The sequence below is a fragment of the Pipistrellus hanaki genome, assembly GCF_964339955.1.
Source record: "Pipistrellus hanaki genome assembly, chromosome: 15".
In the NCBI taxonomy this organism is placed as follows: Eukaryota; Metazoa; Chordata; class Mammalia; order Chiroptera; family Vespertilionidae; genus Pipistrellus; species Pipistrellus hanaki.
In genome coordinates this window covers 51,409,820-51,425,525 of record NC_140517.1, presented here as the reverse complement: position 1 = coordinate 51,425,525, position 15,706 = coordinate 51,409,820, and the positions used below count along the sequence as shown (strand labels likewise).

Below are 15,706 nucleotides of genomic sequence, written 5' to 3'. Positions count from 1 at the left end.
CCAACCTGGTGGCCCACGAGCGCATCCACTCGGGCGCCAGGCCCTACGAGTGCCCTCGGTGCGGGAAGGCCTACCGCCAGTCCTCCACCTACCACCGCCACCTGCGCATGCACCAGAGGAGGGACTCGGCATCCGGGGCCTCCGCATCCGGGGCCTCGGCATACCCCACATCCGGGGCCTCCACATCCGGGGCCTCGGCATACCCCGCATCCGGGGCCTCGGCATCCTGGGCCTCCGCATCCGGGGCCTCCGCATCCCCCGCACCCGGGGCCTCGGCATCCGGGGCCTCGGCATCTGGGGCCTCCGCATCCGGGGCCTCTGCATACCCCGCATCCGGGGCCTGGGCATCCGGGGCCTCCGCATACCCCACATCCAGGGCCTCCACATCCAGGGCCTCTGCATCCGGGGCCTCCGCATCTGGGGCCTCTACATCCAGGGCCTCCGCATCCCCCACATCCGGGGCCTCCACATCCAGAGAATCCATGCCCTGAGACTCCCCCCGAGGACACCAAGCCCCGTGCTTCCTCCCTGTAAATATGTATATGTGTGTAGATATTTTTATTGTGGAGGGTGAGAGAGAAACGTCAGTGACCAGAGAGGATCATGGATCAGCTGCCTCCTGCACGGCCCCCCACTGGGGATCAAGCCCCCAACCCCTCAAAGGGGCATGTGCCCTGGAAAGTGTCTGACACGGTTCCCAGGACCAATAAATCGTTGTTGAGTAGATGAACGTGTGTTGTTTGTTTCTTAAAACCCAGAAGTGTTGTCTGAGGGGGTGCGGAAATCAGCTCCCAGGGTCAAGGCAGGGAGGGGCAATGGTAAGATGTACACAAATAATGCCTTTATTCAAAACATGGAAAAAAATAAATGCCCCCTACTGGGATCTAGTTCCCCAACCTGGGCATGTGCTCTGACCAGGAATCTAACCATCATCTCTTGGTTCATGGGTCCTCATCCAACCACTGAGCCACCCAGGGTAGTCACACGATTCTCATTAATTGTTGAATCTAGCACAGATGTCCCCATGCCCCTTCTCCAGTCCCCTTTGCTTCCCTCTATGCTGCCCAACCACTTGTAGGCCCTCACCACATTACTGTCTATGTCCACGGGGTATGCATATATGTATATACTTCTGAAATATACTTTCATTGATTTTAGAGAGAGCAAAGGACAGGGAGGGTGAGAGAAAAAAGATATCAACGATGAGAGAGAATCTCTGGGGATTAAGCCCACAACGTAGACATGCGCCCTGACTGGGAATATTACCATGACCTGGTTCAGAGGTTGATGCTCAACCATTGAGCAACACCAGATGGGCTATATTAATTGTTTTTCATTTTTTTATATTAATTTTTAAACATTAAAAATATGTATTTTTGTTGTTGATTCCTCCCCCCCCCCGCCCCCCTCCGGTGTATATAGTCTTTGTTGGATCTCCTCCCGTTTTCCTCGTCTTCCTCACCCCTTCCCCTGGGAGGTCTGTCCGTCTGTCCCAGTTAACCACGCTCCTGTTCCTTCTTGTCCTTCCGCAGGGCTATTTGGGGTACCGCCACACCTTTATTCACTGGTAATTAGCTGGGATGCAAACTCTCCCCTTGACGGTGGAGAAAACTACATTACCCAGAAAGCATTGCGCTCGCATACGCGGAGGTAAAGGGAATCATGGCGCCTTTGCATCCGGTTAGGGCGGGACTTCCGGCATCCTCCTCGCGGCGGACATTTTGAATCCTTCTGTTCCCTGGACTCACGCGCTTCAGGGCATCGTTCGGGAGTAGGTTCCACGTCGGAGACGAGTGGGAGGCGGCGTCCTCTCTGCGCGGGGGTGTCTCTGAGGCGGGGAGACCCCTCCCGGCGGGACTGGGGTCCCCGTGCCCCCGCCTCCTCTCGCGGACAGAGCGCCCTCAGCGGCCCCAGCGGCCCTCCCGCCTCGGGGCGGCGCCGCTCAGGCCGCAGCCCAGGCCGCCGCCCGGAGCAGTGAGTGCCCGTGGGGGCCGCAGGGGGCGGGCTGGGCCCGGGAGGCCGGGGCGGAGGGGGCGGCCGGCCTGTGTGTGTCTAAGGGACCGGGGGCTTCCGGGAGGGGCCTGTCCTCCTCAGGGCCGGGCTGGCTGTGCGCACAGAGGGACGGAGCCCGAGGGGGCGGCGGCCCCGGCCCCGGGGCTGGGCCAGGCCCCGAGCAGCCTGGGCCCCGGGTCCTGGCGGGGGAGCCGGGCCCTCAGCGCCTTCAGCTCCCACAGGCCCTGCGGTCAGAGCCGCTCAGGGGCCGGGCTGTGGGCTGAGGTCAGGGCCTCCCACTGCGGGGGCCTCAGGCTGTGGGGCCTGGGCTGTCCAGCCGCTCCTCCTGCCCCGGGACCTGCAGACCCTCAGCCCAGGGTCCTGAGGCCACGGCTAGGGCTGTAGGAAGTGGACCCTGGTTTGGGCACCGGGTGGATGAGATGTGGGGGGTGGTCCTCTCAGGAGAAGGTATCAGGATGTGCAAATGTGCAGAGACTGAGGTTGATGACCAAACTGGCTCAGCAACTGGCAGGTGCACTTAAAATATTGTTCCTTGTTGTTTTGGCTCGGTGGCTATAGCATCAGCCTTCAGACTGAAGGGTCCTAGGTTTGATTCTGGTCAAGGGCACACGCTCCGGTTGGGGACTCATCCCACAGTAGATGCTTTCAGGAGGCAGCCGATCAGTCATTCTCATCATTGATGTTTCTAACTCTTCCTCTCCTTTTCTCTATGAAATCAATTTAAAAAAATGTTTAAAAGTAATAAAGTTAAAAAAAATAAAAATATATCTATATATACTTTTATTCTGATTTTAGATGTAGAAAGGAAGGGAGAGGGAGAGAGACAGAGAAACATCCATGAGAAAGAAACAAGGATCGGTTCCCTCCTGCATGACCACTACAGGAATCCAGTCCCAACCCCAGGCAGGGAACCTGACTGGGACTGGTGTGTATCTGCGACCTCTTGAGTGCATGGGTTGATGCTCAATCAACTGAGTCACATCAGGTTACTATAGGGAATCACGTTAATACTGCGAATCATGGTCAGGATGGTGATGGCCTTAATAGCTCACAAGGACAGTGTGAGCCTGAGGACTGGTTTCCTGCTGGGCCCCTGTTTGAGGGAGGTGAGTGTCACAGCACAGCAAAGGGTCAGGGGTGGTCATGTAGCGTGTTGAGGAGATAATGGTTTCCCAGCGGCCAAGGCCTTTAAAAGATGAGTGGACATGAGATGAATTGGAGACCAAAGAGTAACACACAAGAGGAGACTAGGGCTGGTACATAGTTACTTCTCTTAACACTCACCAGGTTTTGCTGTGACCGTTGGTGTGGCCGGGGGGGTGGCAGTTAGTCTCGTGGGTTAGTTTAGAGGCCTGAGTGGTCACCTGTGAGACGCACAGGACACCTGGGCTGGGACTTGAGTGACGGGTACATGGAGAGATGGTGGCTGTGCCTGGTGAAGGGACATCAAGTGCAGCACCAGGGGAGGGCGCTCTGGGTGTCTGAGATCTGATGTGGTTCCCAGTAGGTGAGGTTGAAGGAAAAAAATGTTCATGGAGAGAAGCCTTCATAGCTGGACTCAAAGCTGCCACTAGGAGTGTAGACTCTCAGAGTCTGGGCAGGACTTGATCCTGTTTGAAATTGGCAAGCATTCTCTGGACCACACCTGCTGAGTAATGAGTAAGAGGCCAAGGACATGCCTATGGGAGCTGGGCAGTGGGAGTACAGGAATGAGAGAGGTGTGGGAGAAAGAGTATGTGCACATGGAGAGGGAGTGTGAATTCATGGCCATGGTCCTGACATTGACAGAAGAGTGAATGAAGGGTGAACCAATTTCTGGTAAGGTCTGGGTGATACAATAAGGGGAATTTTAATTGATTTATTTTTAAAATATATTTTATTCATTATTTTATTTTTTATTTTTTTTTTACAGAGAGGAAGGGAAAAGGATAGTAGTTAGAAACATTGATGAGAGAAACATCAGTTCCCTGCCTCCTACAACTCCCGCCCCCCCCCCCCCCCCCCCCCGGAGATGTGCCTGCAATCAAGGTACTTGCCCTTGACCAGAATTGAACCTGGGATCCTTCAGTCTGCAGGCTGATGCTCTATCCACTGAGCCAAGCCAATTAGGGCAATAAGGGGAATTTTAGGCTAATTTCCTGAAAAGAGGGGTGTTGTGGTGCAACTACCAGGGCGTAGCCATTTATCTGCCCACCTTCCATTTGTTGTGATGGCTGGCACAGTGATCCATAGGAATGAGATAGCATACATCAGTGTTACTCGGGCTTGAAAATCTTCACTGGCATGCATAAGGGAGAAGGGGAAAAGAGAAAGATTATGGAGGAGGTGAACTTCAATTTTGAAAAAGAAGGTGATTAGGAAACAAGCTGTCCTCGCCACGGAAAATTTGTGTTATCTTTGAAGGTGTCCCTGTGGGAATGAAGCTGTGTGCGAGAAGTATTGTTCAAAGAACTATGTGCATCAGGTAGTGCAGAGTGATGGCCTCAGCACCCTGGGTTTGGGATTGTAAGTGTGAAGTGTGATGCCATGTTTTTGGTGTCTTTGGAGGGATCTTCTGGGGGATTGCCTGACATAACCAGTGTCAATCACTCACAGTCCCTTTATGGCCAATATCTCTCCTTACCCTATGTTCTTGACACCCACTCTATTGACAAGAGGCACTGTGGTCTACATGTGAGGCCCAGAGCTCAGGTAATCTCTCTGCTCAGCTGCCTTTATTGTGGGAAGACAAAATAGCAGCAGGAATTTAAGACGCAAGTGACTTTCATGGGACCACGGCCCGCTATCGTCTCCAATGTGGGAGCAGAGGCAGTAGACGGGTGTGGAGGGCCAGAGATATTACACACTTGGGATCTTAGGAAAGAAGCTGATCATGGACTGAGCTTTCCCCTTCGTGACAGGATACGAACTTTGAGGTTGCGGCCATTGTCTTCTCTCAGGAGGAGTGGGGGATGCTTGATGAGGCTGAGAGACTTCTGAACTGTGATGTGATGCCGGGGTGTTCTGTACCTGTGTGTTTCTGTGCTTGTGGAGTCTGTATGTTTCCTGTGCGTTTGTGTGTCTCTGCACCCTAGAAACAAGCAAATGCATAAGCATTCTCTTCCGCGATGATGCAGAGGACAATGTGTTCTTTCTCCTCCTGCAGGCTGAGCCCTTAATGCCTCTGCTCTTCCAGGTGTCTGCTGTTCCTATGGGGAATCCCATCTCAGGTTCCAAGGATAGATGAAGTGAAGAGTCATTTCATAGAATCCCAGGCTGTGGGAGGTGGGAAATTGGGAAAGACTCTGAGGACAGAGAGAGATATACAGTGTGGAGGGGACTGTTTGTGGAGGACTCTGGGCCTTCATGAAAATGCTGTAGGATCCTGGATGCCTGGGAAGGAATGGGTGGGTGGGTGCATATGGAAACAGCTGAGGGGAAAGACTCCAGGGCCTCTAAGTCTCCCTCAGTAATGAGGAACTGGATACACCTGGAAAGGGCTGGGAGAGTCAGGTGGGACTGCTAGTCCCTGAAGAGCAGGTCAATCCATTGCCCATGTGAAAGCTAGGCTGACACCTAGTAGTAGAGGAAGGTGCCTGTGTCTACTCAAAGCATCACTCCTGGACTCTTCATAGCCCCAAAAGAGACTGGTTCCATGCAGTTGCCTTAATGGATCCCATCAACTATGTCAGTTCTACTGAGACCTTGGTGTTTGCGGCAGCCCTATGATGTATTTTGACCAATGAAATGTGGTGGGAGTGAAGTCTGTTACCTCTAACAGAAGTGTCTAGAAACACTAAGACTAGCCATCCTCTATTTTCATTTCTAATAATACGTAGTAGGTACCAACATGGTGCTTCTACTTTATCCCAGTCCCAGGGAAACCAGGGTGCTCATGTGGTATGAATGAGAAAGGTACCTTCTTTAGTATAAGCCACTAAAGTTTGGGCCTGTTTGTACCCACTAGCCCACTTTAGTGGGTACTCATCCCCTATTCCCATGGTCAGCAAACTGCGGCTTGAGAGTTTGGCCACTTGAGTGTGGCTCTTCCACAAAATACCATTGCCTGGTGAGTCTATTTTGAACAAGTGATGTTAGAAAAAGTTTAAGTTTAAAAAATTTGGCTCTCCAAAGAAATTTCAATTGTTGTACTGTAGATATTTGGCTCTGTTGACTAGTGAGTTTGTGGACCACTGCCCTATTCTACCCTCTAGAAGGCAGCAGAGCCTAACATTAGAAGCCATAGCTCTGTTGTTGGAGACACATACGTTTGACTTCCAGCCCTGCCTTTATTAACTCTACAGTAATTCAAGTTACGTTGACTCTCTGAGCCTGGATTTCCTCCCCATTAAATAGATGGTTAAACCATCTCAGGTTGCAGAGAGGATTAAATTAAATAATAATGCAGGTAAAGCATTGAATCCAGGCACCTGGCACCTGTAGTAAAACGTTCAGTGACTGTTAGCTACTTAGCTTCACAATGTGTACTGACTACAGACATCCAGACAATGTAGCAAATGTCATTTTTTTTTTTTACCTATTTAACCCTTCAAACACTGCTTTGAAACGAATAGGATGGAATTATGTGTATTCTCTTATAGTCTGCTTTTTCTCTAAATGTGATATTTTTATGTTAAATATAAAAAAAAAAAACTCTGACAGCTGGAGTGGCACAGTTGTTTCAGCATCTTCCCATGCACAGAAAGGTTGCCAGTTCAATTCCTGGTCCGGGCACAAACCAGGTCTCTTGATTGTATTCATGATGGGTTGGGGGCATGCAGGAGGCAGCTGATTGGTGTTTCTCCATCTCAGTTCATTTCTCTAAAATAAACGTTAAAAAATCTTAAATATATAACTATATATATTCATTTAGATTTGTAGTCTTCAGGAATCAGTGAAATACTTTCTGCCCTAACCGGTTTGGCTCAGAGGATAGAGTGTCAGCCTGCAGACTGAAGGGTCCCAGGCTTGATTCTGGCCAAGGGCATGTAACTTGCTTTTGGGCTCATCGCCAGTAGGGGGTGTGCAGGAGGCAGCTGATCCATGTTTCTCATCGATGTTTCTAATCCTCTATCCCTCTCCCTTCCTCTCTGTAAAAAAATCAATAAAATATAAAAAAAACCCCAATAATAATAAAAAATAGAAATAATACTTTCCACCTCAGGGAGCATTCTGGATTTCATGAAATCTGAAATAATGTCTCCAAATAAGAGATCAGTTGCATACAACTCTCCAAAAAAGCCTATAGCAGTCACCAAAACCTCAAGTTGTTATTTCTCAACGCCATTTAGCGTCCCAAAACCAATATGGCAATGGCCAGTCAGGGAGTGGGATCCTAATGGCACTTGGGAGGCCTGGAAAATTGTCCAAAGGGCAATGGACCCAATGATGGGTGAGTTTAGCCAATGAAAGCCCAGAAGAGTCACATTACCCATGTGCCCATTGGTTTAGGTATGACGTCCAACACCTTTCTCCTGGTGGTCATTTTGACCTCTTTCTTCTGTTACCACAATCAGAGGCTCTGGTGCTCTGCCTTAAAATGACACTGAGGCATCAGAGGCAGTGTCCCTGCTCTAAGTGGTGTGCTGAGGGTTATTGAGTCACAGCAGGTGGGATTGAAGCCTCCTTGCTTTCCAGACTCCTCTGCTTACGGAGTTTCATTCAGCTCACCTCATGTACCTCCAGTGTTAGGGCCTGTAGCCCAGGTCTCAGTTTACAGAACAGTGAGTCTCTGGTGGGTAACAGACAGCGTGACACTGAAAGAATGTGACAGGTGGCAATGCCAGCCAGGAAGAACGTGGTGGTCTGGTTGAGCTGGGAGGATTCGGGAAACCCAGGTGTGTTTTATGTGTAAAGGCAACAAGAAAGATGAGGGAAAGTTTTGTGTGAGGAGTTTTTCTTTCATTTTCAGGGAATGTCACCATCTGTGATTGTGAACAAAAGAGAGACATTGTCTGAGGTAGGATTCTAACCTTTTCTCAAAACTGCTCAAAGGCCTGAAACCTGTTTGGCTCAGTGGATAGAGCGTCGGCCTGCGGACTGCAAGGTCCCAGGTCTGATTCCAGTCAAGGGCATGTACCTTGATTGCGGGCACATCCCCAGTAGGGGGTGTGCAAGAGGCAGCTGGTCGATGTTTCTAACTCTCCCTCTCTCTAAAAACTCAATAAAATATTTTTTAAAAAAAACAAACAAAACTGCTCAGAGGAAGAATGAGAAGACTGGAAGAGAGAGGATAGCATTTCAGGGACAGAAAAAAGTCCTGTAAATGATAAGGTCACTAGAAAGGGTGTGCACTGAGGACTGAGGTCTTGAGGTAATGCAGGCATCTCAAGGTCACCTGGCCTGGGGGTGACCAGACTCAACAGACCTTCCTCTTTCCTCAAATTCCTGCAGACGTAGAACCACTTAGGGGGACGATTTGTGGAACTTATTTTAGGGCCTCAAAGTCTTTTTAAAAAAAAAAATATTTTATTGATTTTGTACAGAGAGGAAGGGAGAGAGATAGTTAGAAACATGGATGAGAGAGAGAGTCATCGATCAGCTGCCTCTTGCACACTCCCTACTGGGGATATGCCCGCAACCAAGGTACATGCCCTTGACCGGAATCGAACCCGGGACCTTTCAGTCCCCAAGCTGACGAAATATCCATTGAGCCAAACCGGTCCTGCCTGGGCCTCAAAGTCTTGTAGCTTCTGAGATAGGGGTGCCCTGGGACTGTGCAGCCACTATTTCAGCCTTTTTACATGGAGGCCTTGATGAGACACCAATCCCAGAATTCTGAGTCCAGGTGTAGCATCATGTGAGTGGTCCTTCTTTTTCGCAACCAGTGGAATGGGATGAGAGAGATTTTTCCAGGCATAGGGTCCTGTGTGTGCAAAGACTCAGAGTGAAAATGGAGCTCATTCAGGAACGAGAAGGTGTTGATTTCCTTACCAAAGGAGGAACTGGAAACAACGGGACAGTAGTCAGATTTAGAGGAGCTTTGTGATAACTTGGGAGTCTGTTCTGCAGTTTATGGGAGCAATGGGAGATTTGGAGCAATGGAGGCAGGCGACTGACCCAGATCTTATTAGACTCCCTGTTTCTGCAGCATGATGAATATAGGTGGGATGGAGGCAGTAGAAAGAGTAGGACCGAAACTGCTATGATTGTCTTGGTGAGTGTGATGGTAATTGGTCCATGATGGGGGCTGTGGTGGTGAAATACGCTGTTGAATTCTGGATCAGTTGTTATGCCACCAGGATTTTCTAATTTGGAGGTTGAGAGAGATGTAAGAATCAGGGATTACTTGATGTGTTGAATTTGGCAGCTGGAGGTATAGAAGGACCATTAGGAGAGATGCAAATGTTCATAGTAGGAAATGTAATGTTCATTGGAGACGACAGAACCTTTATTTTTTGCTGTAAGGGTTTGCAATATTTCAGGGACCAGTTCCTGAGGGTCTGGAACTCAGGAACAGTTCAGAATGAAAGTTTCTTTAAAAAGTAGCTGGGAGTGGAGAGAACAAGGTGTAGTTGTAGGTCTTCTTTTTGTGCCTTCCCCCCACACCCCCCTTTTTTTTTTTTTTTAATTGGAGACCAAAGAGCAATTCAAGCATGGTGAGACTGCAGCTGTTGCATATTTACTTATTAAACACACACCAGGATTCTGTTGTGAGATTTAGCTGGGGTGTTGTTGTCAGTCTAGTTCAGTGGTTGGCAAACTACGCTTGAGAGCCACATATGGCTCTTTGGCTCCTTGAGTGTGGCTCTTCCACAAAACACCACGTGTGGGCCCACATGTACAGTGCGATTGAAACTTCATGGCCCATATGCAGAAGTCGGTTTTGGCTCTCAAAAGAAATTGCAATCGTACTGTTGATATTTGGCTCTGTTGACTAATGAGTTTGCCAACCAGTTGATTTACTTAGGGGCATAAATGGTCATCTGTGTGACTCACTAGGCATGGGGTAAAGGACCTTAGGTGATGGGACTTGAGTACTGAAGGCTGTGACTGGTGAAGAGACATCAGGTGCAATACCAGTTGAGGTAGAGTCTTGATATCTGAGATTTGATGTGGTTCTCAATAGGTGAGGTTGAAGGAAAACACAATCAGGGAGGGAGGCCTTCATAGCAGGCCTTCAAGGATGCCTCAGTGAGTGTGGACTTTCAGAGTTGGTATAGTACTTAATGCTGTTTGAATTTGCCAAGCAGTCACTACACCACACATATTGAGTAATGAATAGGAAGTCAAGGAGATGACTATGGGGCAGTGGGTGTGAGCACAGGTGAGAGAGGTGTGGAGAAAGGGTGATTTGCTCTTGGAAAAGGCATGTACATTCATGCATATAAGACCCTAACATTTAAATAAGAGGGAATAAATGTTGTCTATTTCTGCTGATGTCTGAATGATAAGGTGATAATATGATAAGGTTAATTTCAGGTAAATTCCTGAAAAGAGGATGTGTCCCGGTGGTACATTCTTGTCTGAGAGCTTGGGTGAAACTTGCGTGCACACCTACCTTTTTTTGTTGAGGGCTGTTCAGTGATCAATAGGAATGAGATAGCATCCATCATTGTCATCTGGGCTTTCAAATCTCTACTGGCTTGGAGAAGGGAGAAGGTTAGGAGGTGGTGATTTAGAATTTTGGAAAAGAAAATGATTAGGAAATAAACTGTATTCATCACGGCATATTTGTGTTACCTTGTTGTTTTTCCACTGGGAAAGAAGCGGTTCAATGAATTATGTGCAGCAGGTAGTGCAAAGTGATGGCCTAACCACCCTGGGATTGGATTCAAAAGATTGGAGAGTGATGCCATAATTATTGGGGTCTTGAAATGAGAATCTGGAGGACAACAAGGGTAATGTCTGACAAGAACAGTGCCAAATCATTCATGCCTTTATTATGGACACCATCTCCCCCTTCCCTATGTTCATGACACTCACTGTATTGAAAAGGGGCAGTGTGGCCTACATGTGAGTCTCAGAGCACAGGTATCTATATTATCATCTACCCCTATTGTTGTGGGAAGACACAGTATCAGTAGGAATGAATGTAAGGAGAAAGTGACTTTGATGGGACCAAGTCCTAGGTGCTTTTTTGATGTGGGGAGTGGAGGGAGCAGATGGATGTGGATGTTGGGGAGGATGATGAACATAAAATCCTAGCAGAGAAGCTGATCATGGACTGAACTGTCCCCATTATCACAGAATATGGACTTTGAGGACATGGCCATTGCCTTCTCCCAGGAGGAGTGGGGGCTCCTTGATGAGGCTCAGAGACTTCTGTACTGCGAGGTGATGCTGGAAGTGTTTGCACTTGTCTCATCTGCAGGTAAGAGCTTCACATTGTCCCAGTGTCCTGAGATGAGACCCTCTCTTCCTTCATTCTCAAAACAGCTTTCTCTCTCCCAGAAATGGGCTTTCCTATTTTGTCCCATCATCCTGTCAAATGTGCTGTGCCTGAGAGTGCTGAGTGTGTGGGGATCCCAGAACAAAGGACTTCATGAATATACCTCATACCCATAGCCTCAGATAGGGCAGGAAGTGGGGGGTCAGGATTGTTGCAAACAGCTTAATGGGCCCAGCTTGCACTTTCTCTCTCTGGGAGGTTGTCTATGACCACATCCATGGCTTCCACTTCTGCCCCATTCCTCCAGCTACAGGCTCCTTGTGACTGACTGTGCCTGGTTATGGTCTTCACTTGTATGAATCTTGGGCGGTTCTTTATAAAGACCTCCTTCCATTGTTTGTAATATTCTGTTCCCTGAATACTATTGCATGCTGTCTTGCTCTGGGCCAGTCCTGGCTAGTCATCTCTGTTGTCCTTCACTTATACTCAGAATATTTATGTTCTATGTGCTTGTATACTACAGGGTGCAAGGAGAACCCTGTTTGCTCACAGAGTGAACATGCAGGATGATCTAAAGGGTTGGCTAGCCCACTTGAGTTGGGGGGAGGTATGACATAAGGGTAGTATTTAAATCATAGCAGGAAAGTGCTCATATGTTTAGGTTCAGGTGCCCCTGGCTACTGCTCATATTTCTACCTTTTCATTCCCATGCTTGACATTCCCTGATTTATCTTTTAATCTGTGACTTCCTTGTTTCTGGCTACCTTCACCTTTTTGCCTTTTCTCCATCACCTGTTCTATCTGTAGTATTCTCAAATATTGGCCTGCGTATGTGTAATGAGGTGTACACAACTTGCTTCACTAGATTCCCAACACAGCTTCTCATTTCTTGAATTTTATGTGGAATAAGATGTAGGCAACCTTCTGCACAGCTGGCCCAGGTCACCAGCAGACAAACCCTGTTGAACACTGTTAGCAGACACATGAATAGATTATTCAGCTTCTGTTCCATGTGGTGGTTGCCATTTTTGTTTCATATTTTGTATGAGATCTCTCCTGTATGGTGATCTTCAGAGGCCCAGAACTTCACAGCAGCATCTTATCAATATTTCCTACAGATATTTCACTGTCAGACAATTGCATGGAACAAACGTGTTATGAGTGATACACTTTTGTAATGATACTTCTCCCAGTCACCACGGTCGACATTAATTTCGTCACCATTTTTCTGTTTTCAGGTTGTGGGCATAAAATGAATGATTTTGAGGTGTGTTCTGAGCAGAGTGTATCTGTTCAAGGGGAGTCACGGGCTACTGCTTCTAAGACAGCTCCAGCAACCCAGAGGAACCATCTATGTGGGAGATGTTTCTCTGTATTCAAAGATATTCTGCACCTGACTGAGTCACAAGCAGCAGACTTTGAGCAGAAAGCCTTCTTCAGTGACGCATGTGTGAGAGACTTCTGTTTCAGTGAAAACCCTGCCCAGCAACAGAGGAATGCCAGTGGAGAGAAGCCCTGGAAAGAAGCTGTGGACGGGACCTTGTTTTTGACAAGCTTCAGTTTCTCCTTATCAGAGCTGCCTTCAACCAGTAGGGAGGTTGGGGAAGACTTCCCAGCCATCTCAGAGCTTGTGCAGCACCAGACCCCTCTTGACAGTGAGGAGCCACACAGTGGCAGTGAGATTTCACAGGAATTTCTCAATAGAAAAAGGCATCACCAGTGGGATGAATGTGACAAAGCTTCTAGCCATAACCAGAATCTTGTTCAACATTGGGGCGTCAGCTCTGGAGAAGGGAAACATAAGTGTAATACATGTGGGAAAGTTTTCAAATGTATCTTTAACCTCAATAGACACAGGAGAGTTCACACTGGAGAAAAGTCCTATGAATGTACTGATTGTGGGAAGCTGTTCAATTACAGGTCTTCTCTCACTAAACACCACAGAGTCCACACTGGAGAAAAACCTTACGAGTGCCGTGAATGTGGGAAATCTTTTAGTAACAATAGTAACCTCCATATCCACCAGAGAATTCACACTGGAGAAAATCCATATGAGTGTAGTGAATGTGGGAAATCATTTAGAAGCAATAGTCACCTTGTTAAGCACAAGAGAATTCACACTGGAGAAATGCCATATCAGTGTAGTGACTTTGGGAAGTCCTACAGCAGTAACTCTACTCTCATCCAACATAGCGGAGTTCATACCGGAGAAAAGACACATCAATGTAGTGACTGTGGCAAGTGCTTCAGTGAAAGTGCTACCCTCATTAAACACCGCAGACTTCACACTGGAGAAAAACCTTATGAGTGTAGTGAATGTGGGAAATCTTTTAGGCGGAAGAGTTACCTCCTCATCCACCAGAGAGTTCACACTGGAGAAAAGCCTTATCAATGTAGTGCCTGCGGGAAGTCCTTCAGCAGTAACTCTACTCTCATCGAACATAGCAGAGTTCACACGGGGGAAAAACCTTATGAGTGTACAGAATGTGGGAAGACCTTCCATGTAAGATCCTCCCTCACTAAACACCACAGAATTCACACCGGAGAAAAACCTTATGAGTGTAGTGAATGTGGGAAATCGTTTAGGCGCAGCAGTCACCTCCTTAATCACAAGAGAGTTCACACTGGAGAAAAGCCTTATCAATGTAGTGACTGTGGGAAGTCCTTCAGCAGTAACTCTACTCTCATCCAACACAGCAGAGTTCACACTGGAGAAAAGCCACATGAGTGCAGTGATTGTGGGAAGTCCTTCAGCAGAAGCTCTAATCTCATCCAACATAGCAGAGTTCACACTGGAGAAAAACCATATGAGTGCAGTGACTGTGGGAAGTGCTTCCGTCAGAGCTCTAACCTCATTCAGCACCTCACAGTTCACACTACAGGAACACCTTATGAGTGTAGTGAATGTGGGAAATCTTTCGGGCACTACAGTTATCTACTTATCCACCAGAGAGTTCACACTGGAGAAAAACCATATGAGTGTAGTGACTGCGGGAAGTTTTTCAGACAGAAGGCTCACCTCATTCCACACCACAGAGTTCACACTGGTGAAAAACCTTATGAGTGTAGTGAATGTGGAAAATCTTATAGGCATAACAGTCACCTCCTTATTCACCAGAGAGTTCACACTGGAGAAAAACCTTATGGGTGCAGTGAATGTGGAAAATCTTTTCGCTACAAATATGCCCTCATTCAACACATGAGAGTTCACGCTGAAGAAAAGCTTTAAATGTGCAGGGAATGTTTTACTTTCTCACTCAGAAGAGCAAAACCAGAGGAGAAGCTTTTACCCGCATTTACCTGAATGGAAATCCCTTTATCAGAACATACACTCTGCTAGATACCTTCTAAGTTTCAGGTATAAGTGATACTTTTAGAAACTGCATCATACTTGCTAACCTACTCAGGCCTACAACCTGATTGATGTCACTGCTAGTATTTGTGTGGAACCTTTTTCACTCCTACCACCTGGGTCATCTGAAGAGTGTACATCCGTCACAACCCCTGCATAATCTGGGGTTGTGCTTCAGAAAATTATGAATATTCTAAGCTCATGGATGAATCTTCATTCCTTTATTTCTGACTAGAGAATTGACCTGACTCTGCTTTTGCCCAGAGCCCACTTCTTCTACTAAGAAGTGCTACCTTTTTCCTGGACATTGTGGGTCTCATATTAGGCCATGATGAAGTGTTTCAGGTTCATATGCATCAACCTGCAAACCTCCTCTGTCTTCTGCTCTGGTTTATGATATTTATGTAAAGGTGTTTTTTTTCTTTTGTACTTTAATTTTCTTGGTTCTTTTCTCTCCCTGGGATGATTGAAAGAAAAGTTATGATCTGTCATCCTGGACAGGTGAACAGATATGGTAGGGTCCCGAACTTTCTGTACTTTGGAAGGCACAGCTTGATGGCAGAAAATCACTCTTTGTTCAATTTTGGCTGATTTTGTATTGCCAACCAAGGCCTTGAGAGAAAGTGTGCATGACTTTGTGGTTCCCATGTGCTGTTCAGTGTCTCTTATTGTAGAGATCAATGTTCACCCTGAACAGACAGCCTTTATTCTCCTGTGAACAATATGAGTTATATACTCTATTCACAGTATGTATTACAATAAGTGTCAGCAATTTTTAGGGGAACTACTCTCCATGTGCTCCAAAGAGGCCATGTGTCATGATGTGTGAGATTTCATTTCAGAGGCTGCTGTCATTTGTTGTAAGACTCTGAGGTGGAATTCGTATTGGGATAGAGACACTGGTTTTATAGTCATAACAGACACTGCAGTTAAAGTATTATAGATGAAAAGTGCCTCTTCTGTGCTGAAGTCTAAATTATTTGTAACTTGTGGCCTGTTTGATCTTTGAAGACATTCTTAGGACCTTCACC

The 15,706-nt window shown here is 47.3% G+C and overlaps 1 protein-coding gene across 2 annotated transcripts; it reads left to right on the top strand.

The window, feature by feature from the left end:
• The first annotated feature begins 1,708 nt into the window (after positions 1-1,708).
• LOC311633561 (uncharacterized protein) lies at positions 1,709-15,100 on the top strand. Of its 2 annotated transcripts, none has more exons than XM_084906350.1 (3): positions 1,709-1,771; positions 11,182-11,305; positions 12,562-15,100. In XM_084906350.1, the coding sequence occupies exons 2-3, from the start codon at positions 11,185-11,187 to the stop codon at positions 14,550-14,552; spliced, it is 2,112 nt and encodes a 703-aa protein (XP_084762476.1). In that variant the 5' UTR covers positions 1,709-1,771; positions 11,182-11,184; the 3' UTR covers positions 14,553-15,100. The 2 variants fall into 2 exon arrangements, with proteins under 2 accessions (XP_084762476.1, XP_084762475.1); XM_084906349.1 differs by having other exon boundaries at positions 1,710-1,974.
• Positions 15,101-15,706: the final 606 nt, after the last annotated feature.